Source organism: Micropterus salmoides, unplaced genomic scaffold, assembly GCF_014851395.1.
Source record: "Micropterus salmoides isolate LMB-PRFRI ecotype aquatic unplaced genomic scaffold, ASM1485139v1 Ms_hic_scaffold_3160, whole genome shotgun sequence".
Classification (NCBI taxonomy): Eukaryota; Metazoa; Chordata; class Actinopteri; order Centrarchiformes; family Centrarchidae; genus Micropterus; species Micropterus salmoides.
In genome coordinates this window covers 2,502-28,423 of record NW_024042441.1, presented here as the reverse complement: position 1 = coordinate 28,423, position 25,922 = coordinate 2,502, and the positions used below count along the sequence as shown (strand labels likewise).

General features: G+C 39.6%; 1 protein-coding gene across 1 annotated transcript; it reads left to right on the top strand.

Moving 5' to 3' along the window:
* On the top strand, positions 1–25,422 carry LOC119884088 (adhesion G protein-coupled receptor L3-like). Its single transcript, XM_038694559.1, has 9 exons — positions 1–9; positions 1,094–1,285; positions 3,217–3,308; positions 13,704–13,872; positions 14,091–14,216; positions 16,266–16,362; positions 19,947–20,072; positions 21,439–21,456; positions 22,713–25,422. Exons 1-9 carry the CDS (start codon positions 1–3, stop codon positions 23,660–23,662), a joined length of 1,779 nt encoding a protein of 592 aa, XP_038550487.1. The 3' UTR covers positions 23,663–25,422.
* Positions 25,423–25,922: the final 500 nt, after the last annotated feature.

Here is a 25,922-nt window from a genome sequence, read left to right as displayed (position 1 = left end):
ATGTCGCAGGTGGGTTGAACATTTCACCCAGTAGTCAGGTACATATATTGACACTCTGTTCTCAAGGTGATGCTGTAAAAATCAAGTTTGCGTCTCCCCAATTATCTCAAAATCCAAATTCTTTCATCACCTTAATCTCTTCTGCGTCTGTTCTTCTCCTCTGAAAATGTCAAATGTTGCATTTTTCGTGACTTGCTTGGATCCCGATAATTGCTGCTCGCAGCTATATTTTTTGTTGTTGTTGTTTTTCTATTTTTGTCTTTTTTACCACAGTCGCTTACAAAAGCCCAGTCGTGTGTTCCTCTAAAGTGTCCCATGCACTGCAGTTTGCCCTAAAATGCTATTGAATTATAGCTTATTCTCTGCCTCTTCCATTTTCCTTCTCTGTCAGCCTGAATGACAGTGTGGCTGTATGAACTGTAATTTTCCAGTGGCCAAAAATGGAGGCGTCCATCCGCTGCAGCAGCGGAGATTAAAAGATTAATAATTCAACCACAGGTCATGAATCAAGTTGTATTTTTTTATTTTTTTCTCCCCATTTCAAAGGAGTACTGTCACCTTCCACCGGCCCTGTTGCTTCTGGTCTGTATTCGGTTTTACGCAGCGAAGAAGAACTGACCATCTATAATGTTTTCATATGAAGTGTGAGGTCAGGAGAGCGCGGTATTTAATTATTGACGTAATTATGGCAGTCTAACAGAGTCACCACCGTTAACATGAACATGTAAGACACTTTGGTGAGTGTCAGGGTCAAGGTCAGTCTAATTCCTTTTCGAGTGATACAGTTAGGACCGAATTGAAAACTAATTGAATCATCCATAAATTATCATCTGTAATGGTAATTTGCTACCTTAACCAGACAAATTGAAACAGAATCGAACTAAAGTCTAGTCACTCTCAGCCTGTAGGGTACACCCATGTTTTGTCTACGAAAGCCCATCATTATTGCGGTCTCTGACACTGAAATCTCCCTTTCCTCCAAATTCTTACTGATGGCCATAACTATACAAGCCCTTTGTTTTCAAGTGTCTATTCATTTGAAGTTTGTGTCACTCCAGCCGCCCACTTGATTTTTACTGTATCCTCTGAGCAGGAGTATGAAGCTATAACCTCAAACCTTTCTCCCTCATCCCCCCTCCTCACTTTTTCTACTCATATTCACCACCTTCTCTCTTACTTCATACCCCCCTTTTCCTCTCACTCTATCTGTCATTGCAGTTGCTGGCTTCGCCTGGACACCTACTTCATTTGGAGTTTCATAGGACCAGCAACCTTGATAATTATGGTAAGCGTAACCCCCTTCTCACACACACACACACACCCTTCTGCTCATTAACCCTGCTTAGCCTGCGGGTCGTCGCTTAAATGGTCCACCGAGATCCCTTTTTCTAGCTCCTATCCTCCCTCTTTTCTCTGCCCTGTTGAGCATATATGCCACCGCCGGGCACGGAGCCGTCCAGAAAAACGAATGAGGGGTGTAGAGAATATATTGCAGTTTGTCACCCCGTTGCAGTCACCGGCTGAGACAATTTTGGGGGATGTGGGGAGGGGGAGAGTGAGAGAAAAGAGAGAAAGAGAGTGAACTCTGCTCAGTATGCAGTGTTGGAGTAATCCGCACGGCGATTATGATTGATTTTGTTCCTGTTCCGTACTCCACTACCTTTTTCCATCTGCTCCTCGCAGGCACACACGGACAGCACTGCTACACAAGCGTCGTGCAAGGAGAACACACACACTTTCTGTGTCTTTCCCAACTAGGACAGCCCTAATTTTCCATAACAGAAAAAAAACCCAGCTCTTTTATTGATCCAACTGCTTTCAAACTTGTGTCAGGCTGGTGTTTATTTAAGTATTTAAGCTAATGCCTAGCAGTAAATGTTGCTGTGGCGCAAAAGTTGTGCTTCTGATTTTCCAAGACACCAGTCAGCAATCATAATACATATTCAAGAATCAGTAAATACACTTATGAATATCCCTAACAACTAAAAAATAGTGACAATTTCTTGTCCCAAAGGACCCAAATTTGGAATTCCTCCTTAACACAGCTGCTACTGCCCAGCAATCATTCACAATGCACCTCTGTATTACTCATGACTCACTCATTTCTCTCTTACATTTACAAACAAGAATATCTATGTTGGAAAGATAGCTTGAACTCAGATCCAATTCTACCCTGGGAATTTGGTGAGACTTTGGGCAAAGATGCATTGCAGGCAGTTAAGAATAGTTACAGGGTTTTTTTATACTCACCTGATATTAGCTGAATGTAACATGTAAACAACAGTGATGTGAAAGCTTTCTAATTGTTGTAGTTTTCTGAGAAGTCACTCTGAAAGAGGCCCCTATGCCATGACTAGATTTGACCCATTTGCTACTTTTGTAATTACTGACTCACCGAGACAAAGAAAATAATGAGATACGACAGAGTGGGTCTGCTGAATCTAAGTTTCTTTGATATCCAGCAGTCAAACACAAGACCACTTTGTGTTTATCTCACTAATTTCAGTGTGTTTGGCAAACATACTGTAGGTGCAAAAGTTCAACTCACTGAGATGTGCTTGACTCCACTATGATTTGTTTTCAATTTTTCAAGTCTGTTGTTTCAATAAGAAATCTGGTGTAAAGAAAACAGTAGAGTACTCCAGGAGCACTTGCACAAAGCAGGAAGGTGAACTAAAAAGTGCCCTGTTTTTATGGCACGCAGGGCACATGAACGTGTTAATAAAATGACATCCCACCCATGAAAGGGTGTTAGCAGGGAGCATGATGTTAGAAATGCTGAAAGTTCTTCAAACATTTTACAAAAAATTTCAACAAATGCTTAATTTTTTGTTCTGGATGTAGAAACTGTAAAAGAAAACCAATGCAGCAGCAGTGGCAGTTATTCCCTGCAGTTGCCTCTAAGTGTGAATATGATGAGACAAGTGTGAATAAGTCAGATGGAAAGGCTCCCTCATACAAGTATGCAGCTGTCTTGTCTCACCGTTCCTTGTTTAGTCTGTTGTAGCACCATAGAGGTTTCATAGGATTTTGCGCTCTGTTTGGCAAAGTGGGAAACCACGTCTGGCTGCAGCGTTCCAGCTTTGTGCTACAAAGTGCTCTGATTTAAAATGAATATAATTGAAACAGGAAACATACAAGCTTCATTCCTCTCTCTCTCTCTCTCTCTCTCTCTCTCTCTCTCTTGCTGTCCCTCTGCCTCTGCGAATCTCTCAGCTCAACGTGATCTTCCTGGGCATTGCTCTCTACAAGATGTTCCATCACACAGCCATCTTGAAACCAGACTCTGGTTGCCTGGACAACATCAAGTAAGAGCATTCAGATCACACAGATATCCATTAAAGTTGTCTAGAAATAGGACTCCTTGTGATGTTTTGTTGAGTGTGATGGGCTCACTTCTACCAAATGCACTCTTTACAGCTGAATTGTATCTAGTACCACTCAGCAGAGCTGACTATTCCTCCCTTTTCCTTTAAGTTTAGTTTACCCAACCCCTGGTTAAAGAGCTACGTTTTAGGTGGCACTCTGTATTCAAGCTGTCGTTCCCGAGCAATTCTATGTGTCTTGCTTTGATATTTTGAAACCTCATTTAAAGCACTTAAGGTTGTGAACACCCAACCCAAGGGTCCAGCAGTCTGAGCCTGCAAGGTAAGCACCCCCCATTATGCTGAAAGGTTTTGTCAGGCAGGGTTAAAATCAAACAGGTATTCTGTTCCGCCTCCATCATTAGGTGAAGAACACTGTTGTCTGCGCGGGATAAGGCCAGGAGACAATCCGACAGACCTGACCTGGCGTTATCTTGGTGTCAACATGCCGCAGATGAATATTCATATTGTGTGTGTGTTTTATGTGTGTTGGAGTCTGCTTATCTGCTTATGCCTGGCTGCTTTCAGATAATGTGAAAGCTTAAGGGACAATAATGACAAATAAAACTCAGACGCAAACTTTCTGAAGTTTAAATACCTTTCTGTGCATTTACGCTACGGGTGAAATTAATTTAAGTTTTGCCAAGGCAATGGAAGTCAAGTTTCAGCTAGTAAAAACGTTCTTTTTAGATAAAAAAGCGTTACTTTAGGAAAGATATCTAATACATATAATATTCTTGTGGAACAATGAGAAAAGCAAATCTGTCTGTTTAAAATGACCATTTAAGATTTCAGTCCTGGTTGGCGACACCTGTAAATCCTGTAGTTTAATACTATGAGTCACAGAATTCTGGGAGCAGCAAAACAATCTAGTGTCATTTTAATTAAGAGGCAATTAACAAAGATATAAATTAAACTCTACAGATTTAACTTCATAGACTGATTCATCAGAATGCTTAGCTGTGGGAAAAAAAGTTTAAAAAGTTCTTTTAAGGTCCCTTTACCCTTTAGAATGACACAGCGTTTTCGGTCATTGTCTTTGACGTAAGCTCTAGCTACCTGGTGTCAGGGCAGACTCGTTCTACAGATGGTGTAAAGTTGTTTTGTTGCCTGTTTGCTATGATGGATAAGGGTCTCTGGTCTGTTTTTGCTGTCTGCCTCGCTTTTTTGAAGCCACTCTGGACACATTAGTCTGCTTTATGGCCGGCGTTGGCTGGCGTTTTGTTTTTTATTTTATTTTTTTTGTGGCATCACATCACTGGTTGTGTCTCAGCACAGTGGCCCCGTCTGCCCTTCTCCTCTCAGCACAGTGATACACACATAAAAAAACTATCTTGTGTGAGCATGATATAGTCTGCTTTAGCTGTGCCATGTCAAGACTGTAACCCACTGTGCCGGTGCATTTTTCTATCACACATTCACTACAGGATGTCCCAGAGCCAAACCATGGTGTTTAAGTGCTGCTTTGAACAGGGCCTGTACTCACATTACAGTTACCTCCTACGTGTAGTAGGAGAGCGACATTTAAAGAAACACAGAAGTTGCCATAATTTTATCCTCCAATGAACTGAGGCAACTGAGTTGCTGGATGCAATATCCTAGTTGTAGTTTTTACTAAGTGGAGCTATGCGTTATTAAATTAAAATGGTTACACTATTTTCTAGCCAGGTTGGCTAGCTAACAGAATGAACAGACAAAATGAATGCTAGCTGCTAATATTTGACCCGTTTAAAGTGAAGAAAGTCTCAAATTTGGAATATTATATGTGACAAAAGTCTTTTTAATAATGATACCATTTATCTCTTAATGGTGACGTAGGGTGGAAAGATTTTGAAATAAAATAAATAGCCAATAACGTTGCACTAAAGAACTAATAATATCAGACAGGTTAGCATAATTGGGTATTTCCTGCTCATTTCAAACTATATGAATACTAACACCCAATTTTCCATCAATGCATATGTAAGTAAAACAAAGTAATACCTAGAGCATATCATTGCCCTTCCTAAACTGTTTTAAGTTAGGTTAGAGCTCTGGATGCTTTGACTTCCTGTAAACGTAGTTGATTGCTTTTGATTGGACATCACAGTCCTACAGATGTTTCTTAGCAACCAATTTACACACTACAAAACTTTTTACCAGCTAAGGCACTCTTAAATTTTAATGGTGCGACCAAATGTAGTAAAGCACTGGTTTGAAATTAGCTTTTTGTTACCATGTACCAGAGGTGGAAAGAGTACAGAAATATTCTACTGAAGTAAAAGTACTGTTACTTTGAACTTTTTACTGAAGTGCAATTACTTGAATTAATTACTATGAAAATCTACTCAAGTAAAAGTATAAAGTGGCTCATTTAAAATGTACTCAGAGTAAAAGTTATAGTTTTTTTAACCTCCAAAAATAACATTTATATTGATTCAATATCTTATTTATAATTATTATAGGCCTACTTGTTATATTAAATTGCAGTCTTTTGCGATTTAATAAGGGAACAAAGCAATATCGTGCTTTTGATTTTAGTTTTTTACTTTGTTACAATTGGCGCAAAACAATTTTACAGACCTTTTATGTTAAAGATGTGGTATTATGCTCATTTTCAGGTTCAACATCTTATTTAGGGGTTGTACCAGAACAGGTTTACATGGTTTCATTTTCAAAAAACACCATATTTTTCTCATACTGCACATTGCTGCAGCTCCTCTTCTCACCCTGTGTGTTGTACGCTCCGCTCTTGAGCTACAGAGTGATGCATCTTACTTGTACAAAATCTTGGTTGGGAGTTGCACATGCGCAGTTCCCAGGTAAGGACTACTAGCCAATCAGAAGCAGAGAAGGGTGGGTCATAAGAAACAAGGTAGTGTGATCCAAATCAAAGCTTCAGACTGAGACCACAACCTAGCAGATGGTATAAGTTACACTCAAGTCCACAACCACACAACATCATTGTTCCACATCTTACCATCAGGAGTAAACTGAACTGTCGCCGGTGTTCTGACGATCTAACGTTATGCTGCCTTGCCTGACTCTACTCGGCTCTGCTCCGTTTTCCATTGCAGATCAGTAACCAGAGATAGTAAGTAGCTTGTCGTCATAGCAACGCCACACACAACTGCCGCGATGTAATGTTCAATGCGACACACACACCAGCGATCCACACAGCTTTCTCTTTTTTAAGTTAAAACATTTCAACATTACTCAGAATGTAAAGAAAGATAAGCGGTGTAGCATGGCTAAATTAGTTATGAATTGAATGAAACAAACTTCTTCAAACAAAGGACTTCTTCAGTTCTGAACTGAAGAAGTCCTTTGGATGAGGGACGAAACGTCTTCCAGTATCTTCATCCAAGTCCAGTTGCCCTTGATTTTAACCTTCGTTGGATAACTGGACTGTATATGAAGTCATATCACTAGGCTATTTACATTCAAACAAGTGGTAATTTTATTGGGACCAGCAAGTTATTGAAGCCAACCAAAATTGTCATTCACCTATCTTTTTGGCTAATTTGAGCAAAGCACCTTACCAAACTATGAAAACTTATTTTTAACTACCAATGGAATGGTGCAAGTATTATTTAACTGACCTCTACATCAGGGGTCCTCAACTACATTTGTTCAAGGGCACACATTTTTCTACACTGTGGGGACTGGACTGGATTCCTAAAAAACATAGGCATAAATCCATAATGATAAATCTACATAGGCCTACTAAACTAGAAAATGCTCTCAGACCGCAGGCAAGGAGGTAGTTCGAGGAGTGATGGTTAAACCTGTAATTGTAGCCTTAATGTGACTCTGATTGGCATGATATATTAATCACCCGGTTTCTACGCTGTTTTGCAGCTGCGCCGTTATTGTGCATGAGACGCCTGTAACGTTAGTTAGGCTACTGGTGGTAACAGGAGATGCCTTTTAATACCACAGGGCACAGAAGTCTGGGGCAGCTAAACTATTGTCAGGCCGTAATTGGTATTTTCCATAATTATGTGAGCAGTCATGATCTGACTTTATGCTGCACACAATACGAGTCTGCAAACAGCGGAAGTGAAAGGAATTGGTTGCCTGGCATAGAAGGTGGAGGTTTGCAGCCTGTCGCATGCAGCTCTTCATTTTTTTGCAACGACGGTGGAGCTAACGGGCCTGTGTGGAGCTAGCTAGCTTGCTTAGCTAGATGCATCTGTAATTCACGTTAAAGGGGACCTATTATGCTTTTTCATATTTTCTAGCGTTTCTATAATGTTACAGTGTCAGATGTTCATATTAAACATGACCAAAGTTTCAAATGATGAGGTAAAACTATTAAAAAGAAATCCCTGTGAGCCAAAACCTCAGATACGCCCTGATCGGAACTCTCTGTTTTGAACAGTTTTTTCTATTAATGGCTCGGTATGATGTCATTCCGGCATCTGCAGCAACCTGGTCAACATATTAGACAATGGCCAATCAGAAGACAGTGGACTTTGGGTGGGGCTGGGTCTCAAGCATTGACAGCTTGTTTCAGACAGATGCTGAGTGACAGAACTACAATACAGGGCTGCAGTATAATAGGTCCCCTTTGACTGTCATTTTAACCGTGATGATAATTTTGCCTGGCGAACAGTCTTAAAACTAAATGTACTCACCAGAAAAAGTGAACGGCCAACTCCTAATAAGCTTTTTCAACAGCGCTGGTTAAATTTACACAGCTGCTGTGGGTACGAGTCACTGTAGCCTGATTGACAGATCGCCATGGTAACAACTTGTCAATCCCACCCTGAAGCATACTCTGCTTTATGGTCTATTTTCCTCTAAATGGGACCATAATTTACTAAATGAACATCATGCTGTGTTGAAGAAGACTTTATTTTTTATTTATTGTAGAAACTAGTGATTGAGACCGTAAACTCATTTACCATTGTTTCTAATGGAACCGGACTTCTTTTTGCAACCAGAAGAGTCCCCCCTGCTGGTCGTTTGATTGAATGCAGGTTTAAGGGACTTCACATTCACATCAGTTTGCTGACCGGAAGCTTCCTGCTTGAGCCAAAGAGGTCGCAAGTTTTTCCTTGCACTTTTTTTTTTACTCAGTAATGGATGTGATTGAAAATGTAGCGAAGTATGATACTTTTAACAAAAAATACTTAAGTAAAAGTAAAATTACTGATTTAAAAAACTACTTAAAGTACAAGTACACAAATAAACTACTCAATTACAGTAACGTAATTGTAATTCGTTACTTTTCACCTCTGCCAGGTACTTCTAAAAGACTTTATCCACAAACTTTATGATTTATAAAAAGCTGGTGTAGTCCAATCCTGGTTTTACTGTGCATCTAACAGATAGAAGCCTCGCTACTTTCTGATCCCTCCTTCTGCCATGCCTTGTCAAAGCTATGATGGGGTTCTATACTTTCCTACAATGTTAATAATATGGTACTCCAAACTTGACACTTCCTGCAGTGGCTACATGGTGAAAGCCTTCCATTGTCACCTCTTTTCTCCAAGTTTCTCATCAGATTCTGTGAAATAAAAGGCAATGTGTTTTGGTCCTATTTGATCCTGGCGTGGTACAAAGGAAATATGAATCAGTAGTATGCACTTTGCAGCAATGAACAACTGAAGGAGGTGTTGACACAGCCATTAAGTTTAGCCACCAAGACTTGACTTGTAAATTATCTGAATATAGGTTTGGGTTTTCTCAGTGCTTTTTAAAAAAAATTTAAACATTAAAACACATGGCCTTTTCCTATGCCCTGTCTCTTAGGACTTTGCTTTGAGTGTAGATTCTGAGCGGCATAAGATCTGGTATTAGAAACCAACACACGTGAGTCTGCACTTTACACTCAGACACGCAGTATGGACTACACACAGCCCCATTCTCAAACATCCGCCATGAATTACACATGTGCCGTGGTTCAAACACTGGCAGAAAAACAGGCAGACCCCTGCAGTCCTTTGATTGGCTCTCTAGCTTATTTACTGTGTCTCTGAGTGGAAATTGCTTAACAGAGCACTTTGATACAGCTCCAGACCACAACCAGATCAGCAGGTATATTTAGCAAAGCACTGTTCTAAAATACTCTAAGCTGTAAAAAAAAAAAAGAAAAAAAAAAGTGTTTAGTTATCTTAACGTTACTAATTTGCTTTGGCAGACTTTTGTATATTTGGTCAACATTTTCCAAGTCCATTTGTGTACGTTATCCATCTTTGGTACCGCAAGATACACTAGTTTGTTCTGCAGCAAAATATTGACTGCTGGAGTTCTCAGTCATATGATATATTACACCGGTCTCCCATAATGTACCAAACAACTGACCTCCTGGCCCCAAGTCTTACTGACTTCGAAACACTCAAATGACCATTGGAAAATGGTATGAAGCTGCTCTGCTGTTGTCAGCCCTCATTCATCTGACACAGTTGTTAAGCCAAGACCCATTACTCGACACACCACCACTGCACAGTCAGAAGACTGACTTTAGTATTGTCGACTAAACAGTTTTGCTTAGCCAAACATATCCTGTCGCAGCCGTTCACTGGTGCTTCCCTTTCATCATAAACAAGTAGTAACACCTAAGTATGATGGGAAAAAATGAAGTGTTTTAGGTTTTAACATGGATTGAAATAAAAAACATTTGACCCTTGTGTTCCACTTCATACTGCAAGATATCAAAGCCAGATATGTGCTTGTCCAATTTAGTGTAGCAGTAAATGTATCCCTTACTATCATGACTGAGTCAACCAAAATGGCCTCTAAACATTTCAGATTTGAAACTGACTTACTTTGAGCTGTTCTTCGAGTTATCAAGGTGAACTGGTTTGATGATAGTGATACCACTGGTTAATTAAGTCAGTTTAGCTTAGTCTAATGTGGTGTGTCTTTTTTGTCTTATCTTCCTGTCATTTTGTTCCTCTGTATGGTTTGATGTCACGTTTTCTGTTCAGATTTCATCATGCTGCCTTGTTTTAATACAAATGTTTCAGCTCTCTTTCAACGGTGTACATCTTTCTCCCTCCCTGCTTTTCTTCTTTTGATTAGCACTCACATCCTGCCTTTTTATGTTATGCTGTGTTTATCTTGAACATCTTTCTGTTTTTCATCTTACATTTCTTTATTTTTTTTCTCCTCCTCATTTTAGCTACCGTTATTATGATGGATGTGTTATTGTAGAATGGCACTGGTAAGATGCAGCATTTCTCCGTGTAGGGGTGTAGAATAGAATTGATATTGTGTTTGACGTGGTTTTTTTTCCCCCTCCTCCCCCCCGTAATGGAGACAGCGGCTGCCACTGACCTGTGATTCATGGATTACAACATGACTTTTGTGTCATTGTGACGTTAAATACTTTAGCCTTAACGATGGGCTGAACATTTTTTATACAAAGGTCAGAATTTTTACTTGTATAGCTTCCTCCACATGCAGATAAGAAACTTCAAATGAAATATGCTAACGAAGATGATGTCAAAGATTAAAAAAAAACTATCTCTGCCAACATCAAAAACTTTCTGCTATTGATGTCTTAAACGCTTTGAGATAATTAGCATTTTAAGCATACCTTTGGTTAAATAATTAACACCCTGTCGGATTGATCACTGCACTTCCTCTTTTCCTCCCAGAATGAGCCTATAAAATGACTTTCCACAGATTTAAAAGTGGTTGAATTGACCAACTGCAATCTCATACATAAATGATCTGTGACATAGCAAAGAATGGCACCTCTGCAAATTAAGTCATTTTGAAGGAAATTGGCGGTAATTTGATGCCACAGTCTGAAGTAGTACTCTGCTTAAAATTGCTCATTTTAACTGTTTCTTCTCAACGATTAGCACAGTAAAGCTTCCCTCTCTCTCTTTTTGAGCTTCGAAAGAGAAGTGCTCTGCCTCAGCCCTCAGGGATGGATTGTATATCTATATACTAGACAACCATTCAGAAGGAGCTATGGTTTTGTGACAAGCCCATTTGAGCTAAAGTCCTTATATTGCTTAAATGCTAAAATGTGATTAAAATACGCATTTAATTAGAATAATTCCTAAATAACTTTACATAAACAATTCTCGACTTAATGAAGCCAGAAATATAAACTGAGAGGTTCTGTAACTGTTATTTTATTATTGGCTTTCAGTGGAGTGCAGTCCAGACAGGATACAACACAAATGAAATTCACACACTTCATTTGTAAGTGAGCTGTTATGCTTTTCTGAAGTTTAGGCTCAAGGCTCCGTCTATGCAGCTCTCAAATTCATCCCCATGTTTATCTGATAACTCCATAAGAAGATAGGCCATGTGCGATATGAGTCGTAGCCTCTTCATATCGTGTCCTCTTTGATGCATTTCTTATGGCCTCTTGTGTTATCCACCATCCTTTGAACAAAACTCTAGTTACTAGTTAGAGGACAATGTTTTGCTCTCTTTGTGCCCACTGCTTGTGTTTCTGTGTCCATTCCAGTGGCAATTGCTTTGATGAAGTACCTCTCCCACCAGGTCATTAAGACAGCCCTGGGAAAATTATGTTTAATGGTCGCCCTGGTGAATTCATAAATCATTTATTTTGCCGCACACCTGGCCCATTTATAACCGCTTAAATGCGAAGGTCTGCCAGCGTTTATGAGGGGAGCTAGATACTTCTGTGAACTGAGATAATTGTGGTTCACTCACCTGTAAATCACTATCAACTCCTTCCCAAAATGTATAAATGTCTGGCCTTGTTTGGATGCTTTGAATGGAGCTTTAATCTCCACTGCCAAAATAAGCCATCTTCCTTCATGGTGTATTGTTTCCCTCTTAATGTCTAAATGTGTACATTGTGTTTGTGGCCACACATTTTGGATTACACCTCTCCATCTCTTTGTTACGTGATTTGATTTATTTCTGCCTGTTTCTCTGTTTTTCTTTTTGTTTTGTTTTATTCTTGTCATATTGCTCAGCTATCAGGATTATGAACCTGAGATCAAGTAAGGCAAAATTGGAAGGACCCTTTTCCCATAATGCCATCTTTCATTTACTCCTCCATATGAACACATTTGCACCCAAATCCATCTAGCTGCCTCTTTGAATCATTAACGTGATTTACTGTGGAGTAGTCAGTCATGTTGAAGGCCACATTAGTGTGCACACGGCACTCCTGTCCTAGATATACATATGTGACAAGCAAGATTAGTTTTAAATGACACCTGTATCTTCACAGTGCACTCTATAGAAATATTAGTACTGTAATGTAGATACGGCACTCACGCTTTGATAGTCTTTTTTTTTTTTTTCTCTTCCATCTGCATCCAATCTGTATAAGTAGATAAGGGCACTCATTTCACAAATCAAAGTATAGAGCAGTGATTCCCAACCGGAGGTCCTCCTACCCCAGGGGGTACCTCAGCACTTGCTAGAAGTCTACTTGAAAGGATTGTGGAGTGAAGAAAAGTGGGGGGAAATTAAATTTTGATTTATAAATATAGTCACATATTGAGTCAGCCTTAACACCTGAATGCCAGAAGCTGTAATTGAGATGGCATTAAAAGAAAATTTGAAACAGCTAAAATGTGCTTAAATGGTTGAAATACTTAACTAAAGTAATGAATGAATGTATCATGATAATATCCACTTTTATAGACTTAATAGTATCAAAAAACTGTTTAAAATCAAATCAAACTAGAGCGGTATAAGGCCATTAGTCCAGTCTTCTATGAAATGTAAATTTGCAAGCGCAACCACTACTGTATAGATGTCTGGAGACAAACTATTAGAATTACAATATGTCAAAATACAGTTGTGCCTAACTAAAACCTCATCATATCAGCTGTGCATTTATTATTTAGTTTGTGCAGGTTGGAAAACTCCAGATTAATAAAAAAAAAAATCACATTCGTGAAATTTAATGGGTTCTTCAATGACCCATGCTACACCCTTCCACAAAGTTTCATGAATATCTGGGCCAGTAGTCTTTCCGTAATCCTGCTGACAGACACATGTGCACTGAAAACAATAACTCCTCGGCGGACTTGAGTTCATGTTCATTGCTTGAATGACTGCAAATAAGGAAAAGGAAAGGTAAACTAATCAGAAAATGAAGATTAAAATCATTGTCAACTTCTTTTCCCTCTTCATTTGTTTTGTGCCTTTTCTCCCTCTCATCAGTAAACCATAAATTTTAACTGTGATAATGTGTGTAATGATACCTCAAACTGATTTCTTTTGGATGCTTTTTAAAAGAGTGGTAGCACACACTGCAGTTAAAGTTGTTGCTTTTAAATCAGCCATACATCCCTTTGTTCTCACCAAATATTATTAACACTCCAAAACCAGTTTTAAAACATTTTGAAGATAATAACCTTGTCATATGGTTTGAAAGATGGCTGTTTGTTTATATTCCAGATCGTGGGTGATCGGGGCCATTGCCTTGCTATGTCTGCTGGGCCTTACCTGGGCCTTTGGCCTGATGTATGTCAACGAGAGCACGGTGGTCATGGCCTACTTGTTCACCATCTTCAACTCCCTGCAGGGAATGTTCATCTTCATCTTCCACTGTGTGCTGCAGAAGAAGGTATGTTTTCATTCTTAAGATGTGCTGTGTGATTTTACACATACAAGAAATTGTATTATGTGACATCAGATGCCTGAACATGTGATTAAATTAATTCCGTGCTTCAGCAAAACCTATCCCCAAATGTGCCACGTATGAAATGCTGTGAGATTATTACTCCTGGATTTGATCTAATCATTAGCTTGTATGTGCTGTACCTGTGCTTTTGTTTCATACAGGTGCGTAAGGAGTATGGAAAATGCCTGAGAACTCACTGCTGCAGTGGCAAAAGTGTGGAAAGCTCCGTCGGCTCTGGAAAAGGCACCGCCTCTCGTGCCCCAGGACGTTACTCCACAGGGTCACAGGTGGCGAGACACTTTTAATGCTCTCCTTTCTTTTCTTTCTTTGCGTTCTTGATTTACTGCTCTTGGCAGTATCTCCTTTAGCAAACCCAGACGAAATAACGCACATTTGGCTTTGGATTACTGCTGCGTTTTATCTGTCTGCGTAGCTAGAAGTGAGGATGACTTGTTCCTAGATAATAATCTGTGACATTACACAGATGTGCACCCCCTTACAGAACAAATGAGAAAAAAATGCAAAGGTGACTGTGTGGGTATGCATGATAGATTTCAAGGAGGTGCAGCATATGTCCTTGTTTGGAAGTGATAGCAGGAAAATGTAGTGCTTGTTGAGCTGAACACTTTGTAAGTACATAAAGTCAGTCTGCAATTCATTTTCACTGAAGCAGGCTGCGCGTTGGCACAGCGACGCTGACTAAAGTATATGTGAATTCTGTGCGCAAGTGGTATGTCTTGAAAAGTAAATTGTTAATGGATTCCTCCCACATTGACATGAAGTATAGGTTGAATTGCCATGATACACTATAATTGAACATCATATCCATATTCTAAAGAGTGTGATTTCCTTCCAGTGTTCAATTATAAATAGTCCTTAGAGTCAAGCATGCAGTGGCAACCCACGATACAAGCTGGATTCTGCCTAAAGATCAAAGCGTTTAATTATACACAGTGCTTTGACGCGATGGCTCTAACCTCATGCTCAGTCACTTTATATGAGCAAAACAGAAATGGAAACACTCAGGAAGACGTGGTTGTTTATTGCTAACTCTGAGGCCTCTAAATGAATGTGTAATCAGCAAAGTACATTAGAACCCGCTGGCTACGAATGGTTCAAGTTTCTGTCCAAAAAAGAAGAAGAAATAGCACTGTCACTTTCAACCCATTGATGCCGTCTCCAGTGCCGGGAACGGCATCACGTACAATATGTTAATGAGATCAGCTGTGTCAGTATATGTCACTGTTAGAGTATGTGAGATGTGTGTCACCCGGGGTTGGCACAGACATATAATGACATGTATGTATGAGAATGCAGTATTGATCACAACACCTCTTCGTGGGCATTTTTCACATCATTTCTGATGCGGTGATTACGCTTTTATGAATAGAAACATGTTCACGGTCTGAATGTCGCCCTTAAACGGAGAATTTCAGGAGGAGATTTGGCAAGATGCTGTGACAGCTCGATTTTAGTTAATAGTGATGGCAGTGGCAATGACTTAATTAAGCTGAAACCTGTCTGAAGTGTTGAAGGCAATCACAGAAAGAGAAAGATTCTTAAAAGCAATACTTCACTGCATGACCTGTCCTGTCATTTTTGAGCCAGGACCATGCTATTGTGTTATATTTTGCACATGGTTAACAATAAATTGCTCTTATGCCAGCGTAAAGATGATTCTTCAATGCAATGATGACCCAAGCTACAAAAATAAGTCATTTGTTGTAACAGACTGGAATGATTCTTTAAGCAAAGCATTTCATCACAAAACAATTTGCACATTATTTTTTCACTGTCACCAAAGCTGTTATATATTAACCTGAAATCTTCTGCCAAGCCCCTCTGGCACAGGAGAGAAAGTAGTGAGCTCTGTGGGTGGATATCCAGACCCTCAGCTTGTGCAACAGCCCATGGGACTCTGTCATAATTAACCAGGATGAGAACCCCCTTGGATTGAGCCTTTGCAACCTGAGACACTGATTCGGAGAGCTTGACTGATGACTTTAGTAGTGACTTCACTTATCCCAGTACTAATGCTCATCTTTAATTGGAGGTTACTTATCCCAACAGCTGACATGGTTTAAAAACCAGATTAAAAAGCTGACAGTCTTTTTTTTCCCTCCCTCCTGCTTCACATCTTACCCTTTATTGTGTTAAAAAGTAGATGAGGAAAAGTTCTTGTAATAGAAATATACTAATAATGTGGTTTAGGCCTGGTTCATTTCTATTTCAATGAACTTCTTCTCCATGTGCAGACTTTTACTCTCTAGCTGTGTCACTGGCAGCGTTGAGAGTGAGTATTCTGATGTGTTTTGACATGTTGTTTGTCTCCACAGAGCCGCATCCGTCGAATGTGGAATGACACAGTCAGGAAACAGTCCGAGTCCTCTTTTATGACCGGCGACATCAACAGCTCTGCGTCACTCAACAGAGGTATTTAGTCCCGCACTAAATATTTACTTGAATGACTCCTCAATACACCCACTTTAGCGAATCAAAATCCTTTTTTTGCCACTCAAAGCTTTCAACCTTGACACAACCTCCCAAGTCAGGTAATGAGTCATTTCACAATAGTTTGCAGACACTCCCATACAACCAGAACTGCTGTCCATGTAACACTCAAAAGAGAACGTGATTGTGAATACACAGCATTGATTGAAAGGATAAAATGATTCTTTGGTGTCATGCTGCTACAGAAAATTGTTTGTTATGTTTTGAAGCACCAACAAATCACTTCTGTCGTCTAGTAATTTGAAGGAGTATGCAAAAAGGATTTCATTTAATTTAAACTAAACAATAAAAAACACAATTAAGTCAATGTAATTCTGATACATCATGCATTTCATCAAATTGTTAGAGTTTTGATTTGAAACATTGTGCCATCTGACTGCAAAAACCTTGAAAATGAAACTGCATCCTCTCAGGAAAAGTGCAGAATAACAACCTCAGAATCAATTCAGTGGAATTCCCTCTCAGAAACACGTTAATAAACAGTATTTTACCATAATGCATTTGACAGCTGCGCAGTGAATAGAGTCTCTTAGGTTATACAGAAAATAGATTCCAGACTACATCTGACATGAAGTAGCAAATACCGTCTTGGCTGGCATCCCTCCCTGAAACTCTCCCCACTCATTGCATCTCTTGATGGAGGGCTCGAGTTCCACACTGCACACTCTCTAAATTCGCTCTGGGCGCCTGCTTTCGTAGACACTAATGCATAGTTACAATGATGGATTAATGTTCGACACAGGGAGGAAGTGTCAAGATCTCAATAATTAGACACCAAGCTTAGCACCATCAACAGACTCAGCCTTTATCATTGTGGAGTGGCTGAATTAGGCTATGAGATAGGGCGGTTAGGTCAGGAGTTGAAGAAAACCTACGTGGATCTTCCATAAAGACAAAAGGTGGAGATAGCAACTATCAGCGCAATTATATACCCCCAGCTTCTTACCAGGCTGGATCTGATAGAGAGCTCAAGAATGTGCCAGAAGTGTTTTCCACCGTTTCCTACCGTGTTGATATTAAGGAATTATGTGTTACCTCTCCCCAGGTTCTACTCCCTTCGCACGTGAGAGTGAGATTGCAGCTGACACGCTTGCTGCGCTCTTCTCGAGAGTGGAGTCATGCAATCATCTTGATAGCGTTGCATGTTCAATTTATCCCAGCATTCATGATTATTGCACCACACAATCAGTGTGGTTTTGGAAATTGTCCAATTTATCAAACACAGACACAATAAGTGGGGGATCTGTCACTGGGAGAATTCAAAGGGGGCTGGTGTTTATGGAATACACTGTAATTAGGGCGAGCAGCAACAGCAACAACAAATTACTGTTTTTTAAAATCAAAACAGCATTCTGATTTCCAAGCAAAATTATAAAATGCCTAATTAATACTAAACTCTAACAAAGAATTCGAATAATGCTGAAAGATTGGCCTAAATCAGCTTCTTTTAAATTTTCATAAAAAATACTTTCGCATTAGAATGCTGTCCAAAAGTATACGACAAACTTTTGAAAAGATAGAGAGCCGCAAGGTAATAAAAAAAATCTTTCTCCATTCGCATGACAGATTCAGAGCATTAGAAAAGAAGAGTACACTCTGCCAGGGGATCTAATAGCTGTGTTACTCGTACCTCAGATAAAAAATGTTTACCCACTCCTGCATAGTGCAGACTGGAAGCACATGCATGTATCGCCCTCATAAGTCTTGAATTTGGCTTCTTGTAAACAGGAAACGAATGCAAGTCACAAATATTTTCAGCATACTTGATATTCCGCATAATTGTCAACAGCGAAGGTAAAACAAACATCAGGGAATCTGCACCATTCATGCTTAAGATTGCAGCTTTCAAATCTGCAGCTAAGGTTGCTTTGGTGTGGTAGTATGTGGTTGGGAAACTGATGAGTCATTCGCATAAATAGGAAATGAGCTTCTGTTCTGTTTGTGTGAAGGAGGCGAGGCTGGAGCACAGTAATAACTTCTTCACTAAAGAGAGGGCATGTCACTTCATTCAGAGGTTATTTCAGCAGTGGCACATAAGACAATCAGACATAATGTGAACTTTGCTCTTTGGAGAAAAGGAAATATTACACAGATCCTGCTCATAAGATTGGCAATGCTACAAGCAATAATAAAAAGTCATGTGACCATGACCCCACCTTTCTTACAGTTCCCATGCCTGTTAACCTTTTCATTCTCACACTGCACAAATGCAGTTTACAATGGTAATGGTGGCAGATATGCCACTCGAAATTCCTTGTTATTTTTCAACAATGTGTCTTTGATTTCAGCAAGAGGTAGATGAGAGTAGGTCTCTCATTTCTAGTCAGATTCAGGTTGCAGATTTTGCAGTGGAGGTCACGACAGGGAAGTTTTATCAACTGTAGCTAACTAGCTGTATGATAAGGACGGATGTAAGAACTACTTATTTTTCAGAAACCTGTTTGAATAGTTAGCCTAGATACTTTTTTTATATTTCAAAAAGTATGTTTGCCCTTGATTGTCTGGACTGACTTCATTATGTAGCTAAAGCTATCTCAGAGAGTTATTCAATTCAGACCTGCTAACGATCGTAAAGTCTGACAGCATCCTGGAAAATACTACACAGTGGATGTGCTATTGAGAACTGCATTGTTTTTTACATAACCCCATATAGCTTATTAATGTAGGCCTAGTGTAGTTAGTCAATAATATTCTCCTTGGCCAAAGAACACTTGGTTACTACTGTAGCTAGTAAGCTGATTAGCCAGACATGCTAACAATTTCATCTTACTTTAAAGCAGACGAACACACAGTTTAATCCTGTTTTTAAACAGTTTTTGGTCTTTTGTTCTTGGCCTTTGAAAGGTTAAAAAAGGAATTCTTCTAATGTAAAGTATCGCCACACACCCATGCGCACCGCTTTATCATGTGGAGAAATCCAAAGCTTGACGGGCCTGCCATTCTTAGTTACCCTTGCTAATAACTGCAATCTTGGGGAAAGTGTGTTGCTAACAGTCAATTACAAGAATTTGGAGCACTTTCTGTTTTATTAATTTCTTCAGCCCTGATGGACCAAACAGTGTCCCAAGTGATTATTGTATTCTGTCCTGTTTGAGTCTAGAAATGTAATGGTATGTGTGCTGTGTTGGTCATATTGGTGCTTCTTTGTAATTTATGTCTGTTAACACGAGGATGCTCGCCTGAATGTGGAGCACAAAAACAGGCTTAACACTAATGGCCGGCATTAACAATACAATTAACACACTTCCCATCAGTCCCATTAGCCATGTCAGTTCAGCTCCGCCACTTTCATGTAGCAAAACCCCTCACATTAATGATCATGTGATCATTTGGATGTTAATGGCTGTCATTGCTCAGCTGCATCTGCCCAACTGATATGTATGTTATCTCTCTTTCTCTCTGTCTATATCTCAAATTATCTACCTTCCTACCTATTTTTCTGTCTCTTTGCTCTTGTTCTCTTCTCTTTTTTTCTGTCTCACTCTGTCTCTTTCTGGCTGCTCCAGGGGCTATGGCTAACCATCTTATACCTAATGCACTCCTACGTCCTCATGGCACTAACAATCCCTATAATACATTGCTTGGGGAATCGGCAGTCTATAACAACCCTCTGGGCATGTACAACACACAAGGTGTGCTAGCTTCTTTTCATTCTTTAACATTGTGGCTAGGGCAGTGTTTTTTCATGTCTGATCCTGGAGAAACGTCGAGGTTGGACATCTCTGTTGCCACAGAAAGCAACTTTATGATTGGAGAGTTAAAATTAATGGGCTTACATTAAGCTTAAATGCCAGTGTTCACCCTCGAAGATTTTTACAGGACTTTGATAAAAAAAAAAACCACTGCTCTAGATTGTTGTGTGTTAGCATTGAACAAACTAGCTTTATCACAAAACCCCCACAGGTTTGTTTGGCTGTGGGGTTTTTCAATGGAGGTGTATCTCGGCTCCTGGTTATGTCAGACACGGCTGTTTGGCCGACACATACATTGTATTTTAATTATCAAGAATCGAGCCGGATACACCCCCAGTCATTTATTTTAAATGTGCTATGATGTTGTCAGTGAAGCTTGTGTGCCATGTCTTCTGTCTCTCTGTTTTATAGTTTTAGCATTTCTTTCTTTTTTATGCTGCTGTTGGATTGTCAGACATTGTTGTTTGCCATAAATGCCACTGAATCTTAGTATTTTAATATTTTTATGTACATAAATATTATCTGCCTCCTTTGACTAAATTGCACTTTTATTTGAAACTTTTAATTATAATAACTTTCTAATTCATATATTCAAAATGTGGGTCATTAAGGGGGTCATGTACATTTGATTGCTTTTTCTTTGGGGGTGGGGGGCTAATATATTGGTCTTTGATTATAACACCAATACGAATATTAGATCTGAGTTTTAGAAACCATCTCTGATCAGCAAACAAGAAATCCACTTTATTCTGCGATGAGTCTGACTCTTGAATGCTATTTTTCTCTGTGCAGAGCTGTTATTATTTTACCCCCAACTCTCAGCAGTCAATATGAGATTGCTGTAACTTTGTGAGTCTGTAAAAATTGAGAAACCCGTGTAAAACTCAGATACAAACTCACAGAGAACTTTGATCGGTGGATAATTTATGTACGCAGTACAAGTACCGCATTGGAGCTTGTGACAGAGGGCTATAATTCACTAACATTGCCATAGAGTTAATAGAAATATCTGGAAAGATTTACTGGTGCATTTGACACACAACCTCCATCGCCACGTTTTACCCCAAGGACCCTGCAATAAGTCATAGCAAAACATCTTTTCTTCTATAATTGTTAATTGATATGTTGTGGTTCTATCTGTGGATGTGCAAAATTTGCATAGTGACATAAAACAATTGCATTCTAGAAACATTTCCTTGATACGTCATCAGCATACTGTTTGTGCACATTTCTCTTCTACCTGTCACTGTTATGCTTATTGTGTTTTCTTTTTCTTCTTTCCTTTCCCTCATGCTGTCCCTAAAAGAGCCCTACAGAGAGACAAGTATGGGAGTCAAACTAAACATTGCTTATCAAATGTAATTGACTTTGGCTTTACTTTTCTTTTTACTCAATGATGACAAAGGGGTGATGGGAAAAAAAATGTCATTCCCTTTGGAAGTAATAGCATTCTTTTTATGACAAAGGCCCTCAACGTTTCAAATAGACCTGTAAAAATCTGTTTAAATCACATCCTGAATTCCACTGATTACTGTAGGTAGCACTACACGTCATGTAAAAAAGACTTCAGGCATTTGTATCACACTCTGAATAAGCTAATCCAATTACAGTCAACATTCAGACTCACCTCAACATTTTATAAGGCACGTCAATATAAATTGATCTGTGTTCCTCTCAGTGAATATGTGTGCCTTTGTTCATGCACTTATTGTTTTTGACCATTCACTTTGATCAAGCCAATACACTTCTTGAAGGTCTTAGAAATGCGCCTTGTCAAATTTTCAAGAGGTCAGACTGTGTGGATGGCCTTGTCAGAGGCAGTTTGAAATACTGTCAAAAGTTTGCTTTGATGTTGATAGCATGGACTTGGTCTAACTGATAAAGTATGAAATCTACATGTCCATGCAACAGAGAGAACAGAAAGTCTCCCTCCTTCTAGTGCGGGTTGACCCTGAAATATAATAACTAATTCACATTTAGAGAGATGGCTAGTGATGTTCACACGGACAAAGCAGAGCAATAAAAACTGTTATCCAGCTTTACAATGTCAAATTGCAATGCTCATATGGGACAATATGGCTGGGGTCCAAATTTACAGCTGGTGTTCTGGTTTGTGTTCACTTTAAGTGTTCAATGCGTGGTTATGTTTTTTGTCTTTTGCCTGAATTTAGTGCATGAGCTTTGTGTTTTTGTGCCGTGCTTAAGCTTTGTGGTGTTGTGTGTCGCACATATATCAGTGTTTTCATCACTGCCATGGAACAATCAGTAAAATTTAATATAAAGTGAATTTGGGTTTTAGAAAATATTGTTTTGTAACAAGGTAAGTTTAACATTTATATTTGCAGCATACAGGTGTAGGGTTTTAATGTAAATATTGTGCTTTATCTCTTACCAAATCTAAATACTGTAGAGATTGCTTGAGGGTCAGGAGATATATCAGAAGAGCTACAGTACTTGATGGATATAATTTGTGTTTGTAAAAGTGGCTGACATTTAGCTGTCGCAATTACATCCCATCAGATTTCACCCTTCTCATTCGCCCACTCTACCCCCCACCCCAACCCATGTTTGTCATTCCAGAGGGAATCCTGAACAATGCCCGGGATACAAGTGTCATGGATACTCTACCACTGAATGGTAACCATGGCAACAGCTACAGTATCGCCAGCGCTGAGTACATGAGTGACTGTGTCCAGATCATTGACCGGGGCTATAACCACAAGGAGACCACCCTGGAAAAGAAGATCCTGAAAGAGCTCACCTCCAATTATATCCCCTCCTACCTCAACAATTCCCACGAGCGCTCAACAGAGCAGAACCGGAACCTAATGAATAAGCTGGTCAATAATGTTAGCAACGGTGGCAAGGACAGTGGCTATGGGATGGGCTTGGGAGTGGGGATGGGCATGAATGTCGCGCTGAGCCTGGATGACCACTCCACCTTTGGTCTGCACCACGACGAAGGCCTGGGCCTGGAGTTAATCCGCGAGGAGTCTAACGCCCCGCTGTTGCCTCAAAGACCGCCCCCTTCACTGCAGGCGGTGGACAACCTCCACAATCACCTCCACCAGTCAGTGCCGCCACCCCTCCCACTTCCCCACCATCCCTTCTCGTCCGCCACCACTTCCTCCTCGTCTCGAAGGCGGATCCCCCAGGAGAACAGCGAAAGTTTCTTTCCCTTACTTACTAACGAGCACACCGAGGACGAGAGCTCGTCACCCAGCCACAACCACCAGAGAGACTCCCTCTATACCAGCATGCCCATGTTGTCCGGCCTGCCCGACGTGTCTGCGGAATCTGCTGATGGCTCCAAGGATGGCGGGGATGCCAAGAGCCCAGAGGCCAGCTCGGATGACGTTTACTACAAGAGCATGCCCAACTTGGGCTCACGTAACCACCTCCATCAGCTGCACTCCTATTACCAGCTAGGGCGGGGCAGCAGCGATGGCTTTATCGTGCCCCCAAACAAAGAGGATCTATCTCCAGAAGAGGCCCACCAGGAGCCCTCACACCTGGTCACCAGCCTATAGGCCCAACACCCTCCTATGCCTCCAGTGTCCCTCCTTTTACTGTAGTCCTCTTCTCTTCCCTGTGTCCCCTTGTTCCATCAGTCGTTGGCAGTGGTAGCCTTTGTTCTTATTCTGTGTCCCGAAGAATGAGGCGGAGCAAATAACTGTACTCTCGCTGTTACTCACCACAAACAGGATAATAATTGCTACGTATGGGGGCTAATATGTGACAATATTTGGTTAGACAGTGCGGGAATCTGTTGATGTTGTGTTTCTCCGCTCAAACCCTGTGTGGTTTGGTGTGTTTTGTCTCAGTGTGAAGAGACAATTACTCACACAGGATTTTTAGGTCTCAGAGATAGAGTCTGACATTCAAAAGGAACTGCATAGCCCCAAACTATACAAGTCTAAACTGTAGACTTCACCAGAATAAATGGGAAATTTAAAAAAGGACTATTTTATTATACTTCTGTATCTATATTGACTTTTTGAAAGATTTTCTTCCTCTTTGGTGAGTTGCAGCACATTTTGTTTGCTGAAGTGTCCCTTCAATGAAAAAAAAGACAAAAAAAACCCAACGCATTTTGAACAATTACCATGAAGGAATTATTGATCGTATGCTTTCAAGCATAGCTGTTCTTTTTTCTTTCATTTTACTGTAATAACAGTTGTTAAAAGAGGGAGAAAAAAAAACTAATAAGAGAATTATGAGATATTTCTATGTAATTGTACAGATAACTAGCATTGCACATAATAGTATGCTTTTTTTTTGTTCCAAGCAAACCCTTTGTCTCTGTAAATGTAGTGGTTAGGAGCAATTTTGTTCTGTTGTGCTGGCCTTTCTGGGTTTCTGGTACCAGTCTGTTTTTGGTTTCCTCTTTATCACTTTCCAAGAAATTACCATCTAAATAGAAACAAAATAACACAAAAAAATCACAACAAAACACTTACTGTGCAGGCATTTTTGTGCAACATATTCACTTTTGTTTTCAGGTGTGTTTTCTGTTTCCTTTTGATCTCTCTTCCCATTTTTTTTTTTTTACTGTGTAGATAGCAGAGCTCGGGTTCACAGATCGTCGAGGAGACAGCATAAGTCCACGTTAATCAGGAGTTGTCCCTCAGAAAGGTTCATAGTGCATTCTGCATCTCTATTGGCATTCAGTAAACGTTTTTGCTTCTCAGAAAGAGAACAAGTTGAACATCGATAAGCACTACGAGCTTATACAAAAAAGAACAATGGTTGTTTTACTTATTAAAGAAAGAGCTTTTGAGGGTGAGAAAAACTGGAAGTGTTTTGTTTTTTTTCTTCCTCGAGGAGAAATTATATTTATTTATTTGTTTAAATAAACCGTAATAAATTGGAGGATGGAAGTAAGTTTAGTGGCACAGATAAGTCTTTATTATTGGCTATGATTATGGCTTCTTATTTATTCCTTTTGTAATGGTTTCCAAGTTGAATGACCTCATAACTAATATTTGTTGTAACAGTGAAACAAATAAATTACTGATTAAGATTTATCACTTAGCTATGGCAAAAGTTCTGGTGTTTTGTCTGGGTCTTGGAACACTTTTATATGGGTTATAGGGAAGGACCTCCAAATGATGGAACGATCAATGATTTTTTAAATTTTTATTATCAGTTAATATCACTCATTAGCCCTCTGTCCATTTTAGTGCCAAATGAATTTTGGCCCTGCAACAGTGGATGTGCTCTGTATGCTCTGGTCTGCTTTACAATAGAAGCAGTGATTTCATAAGCTGTAATAAATATTTCAATATCATTGCTGGTGTAACCAATTAATTCTTTACAAATACTGTATGTTTTACATGCGTTTCATAAGCTAAGCAGGGCACATGAAAGTCACCTCGATCATTCTGGCAGAAGACAAGAAGAGAGGTAAGTTTGCTGTGTCCTACAAAGTAACCTTTCAAACAGTGTTTTATTGTTTCATGGTTTTAGTATCTGAAATACAGTGCTGATAGTTATGGTCACAATATAATCATATTCTTCTGGTTGGAGAAAAAAACCCAAATCAGGATGTTAACCATAAGAACTTTTTATGCCGATAATCTGTCAATAGTGTGTTTACAGATGGTTATGCTGCCGTAAAGTAGCAACCAATCAATGAATACAGCTTCAAATATTAAAAACATATTGTATGATAAAACAAAAATGAAACTGAATGATATTTGTATATTTAAATTCCTTTTTTCAATCATCTTAGCAACACAACTAAGCAAACTTCATATAGTGCAGTAGAGCAAATTATTTTGGATTGAG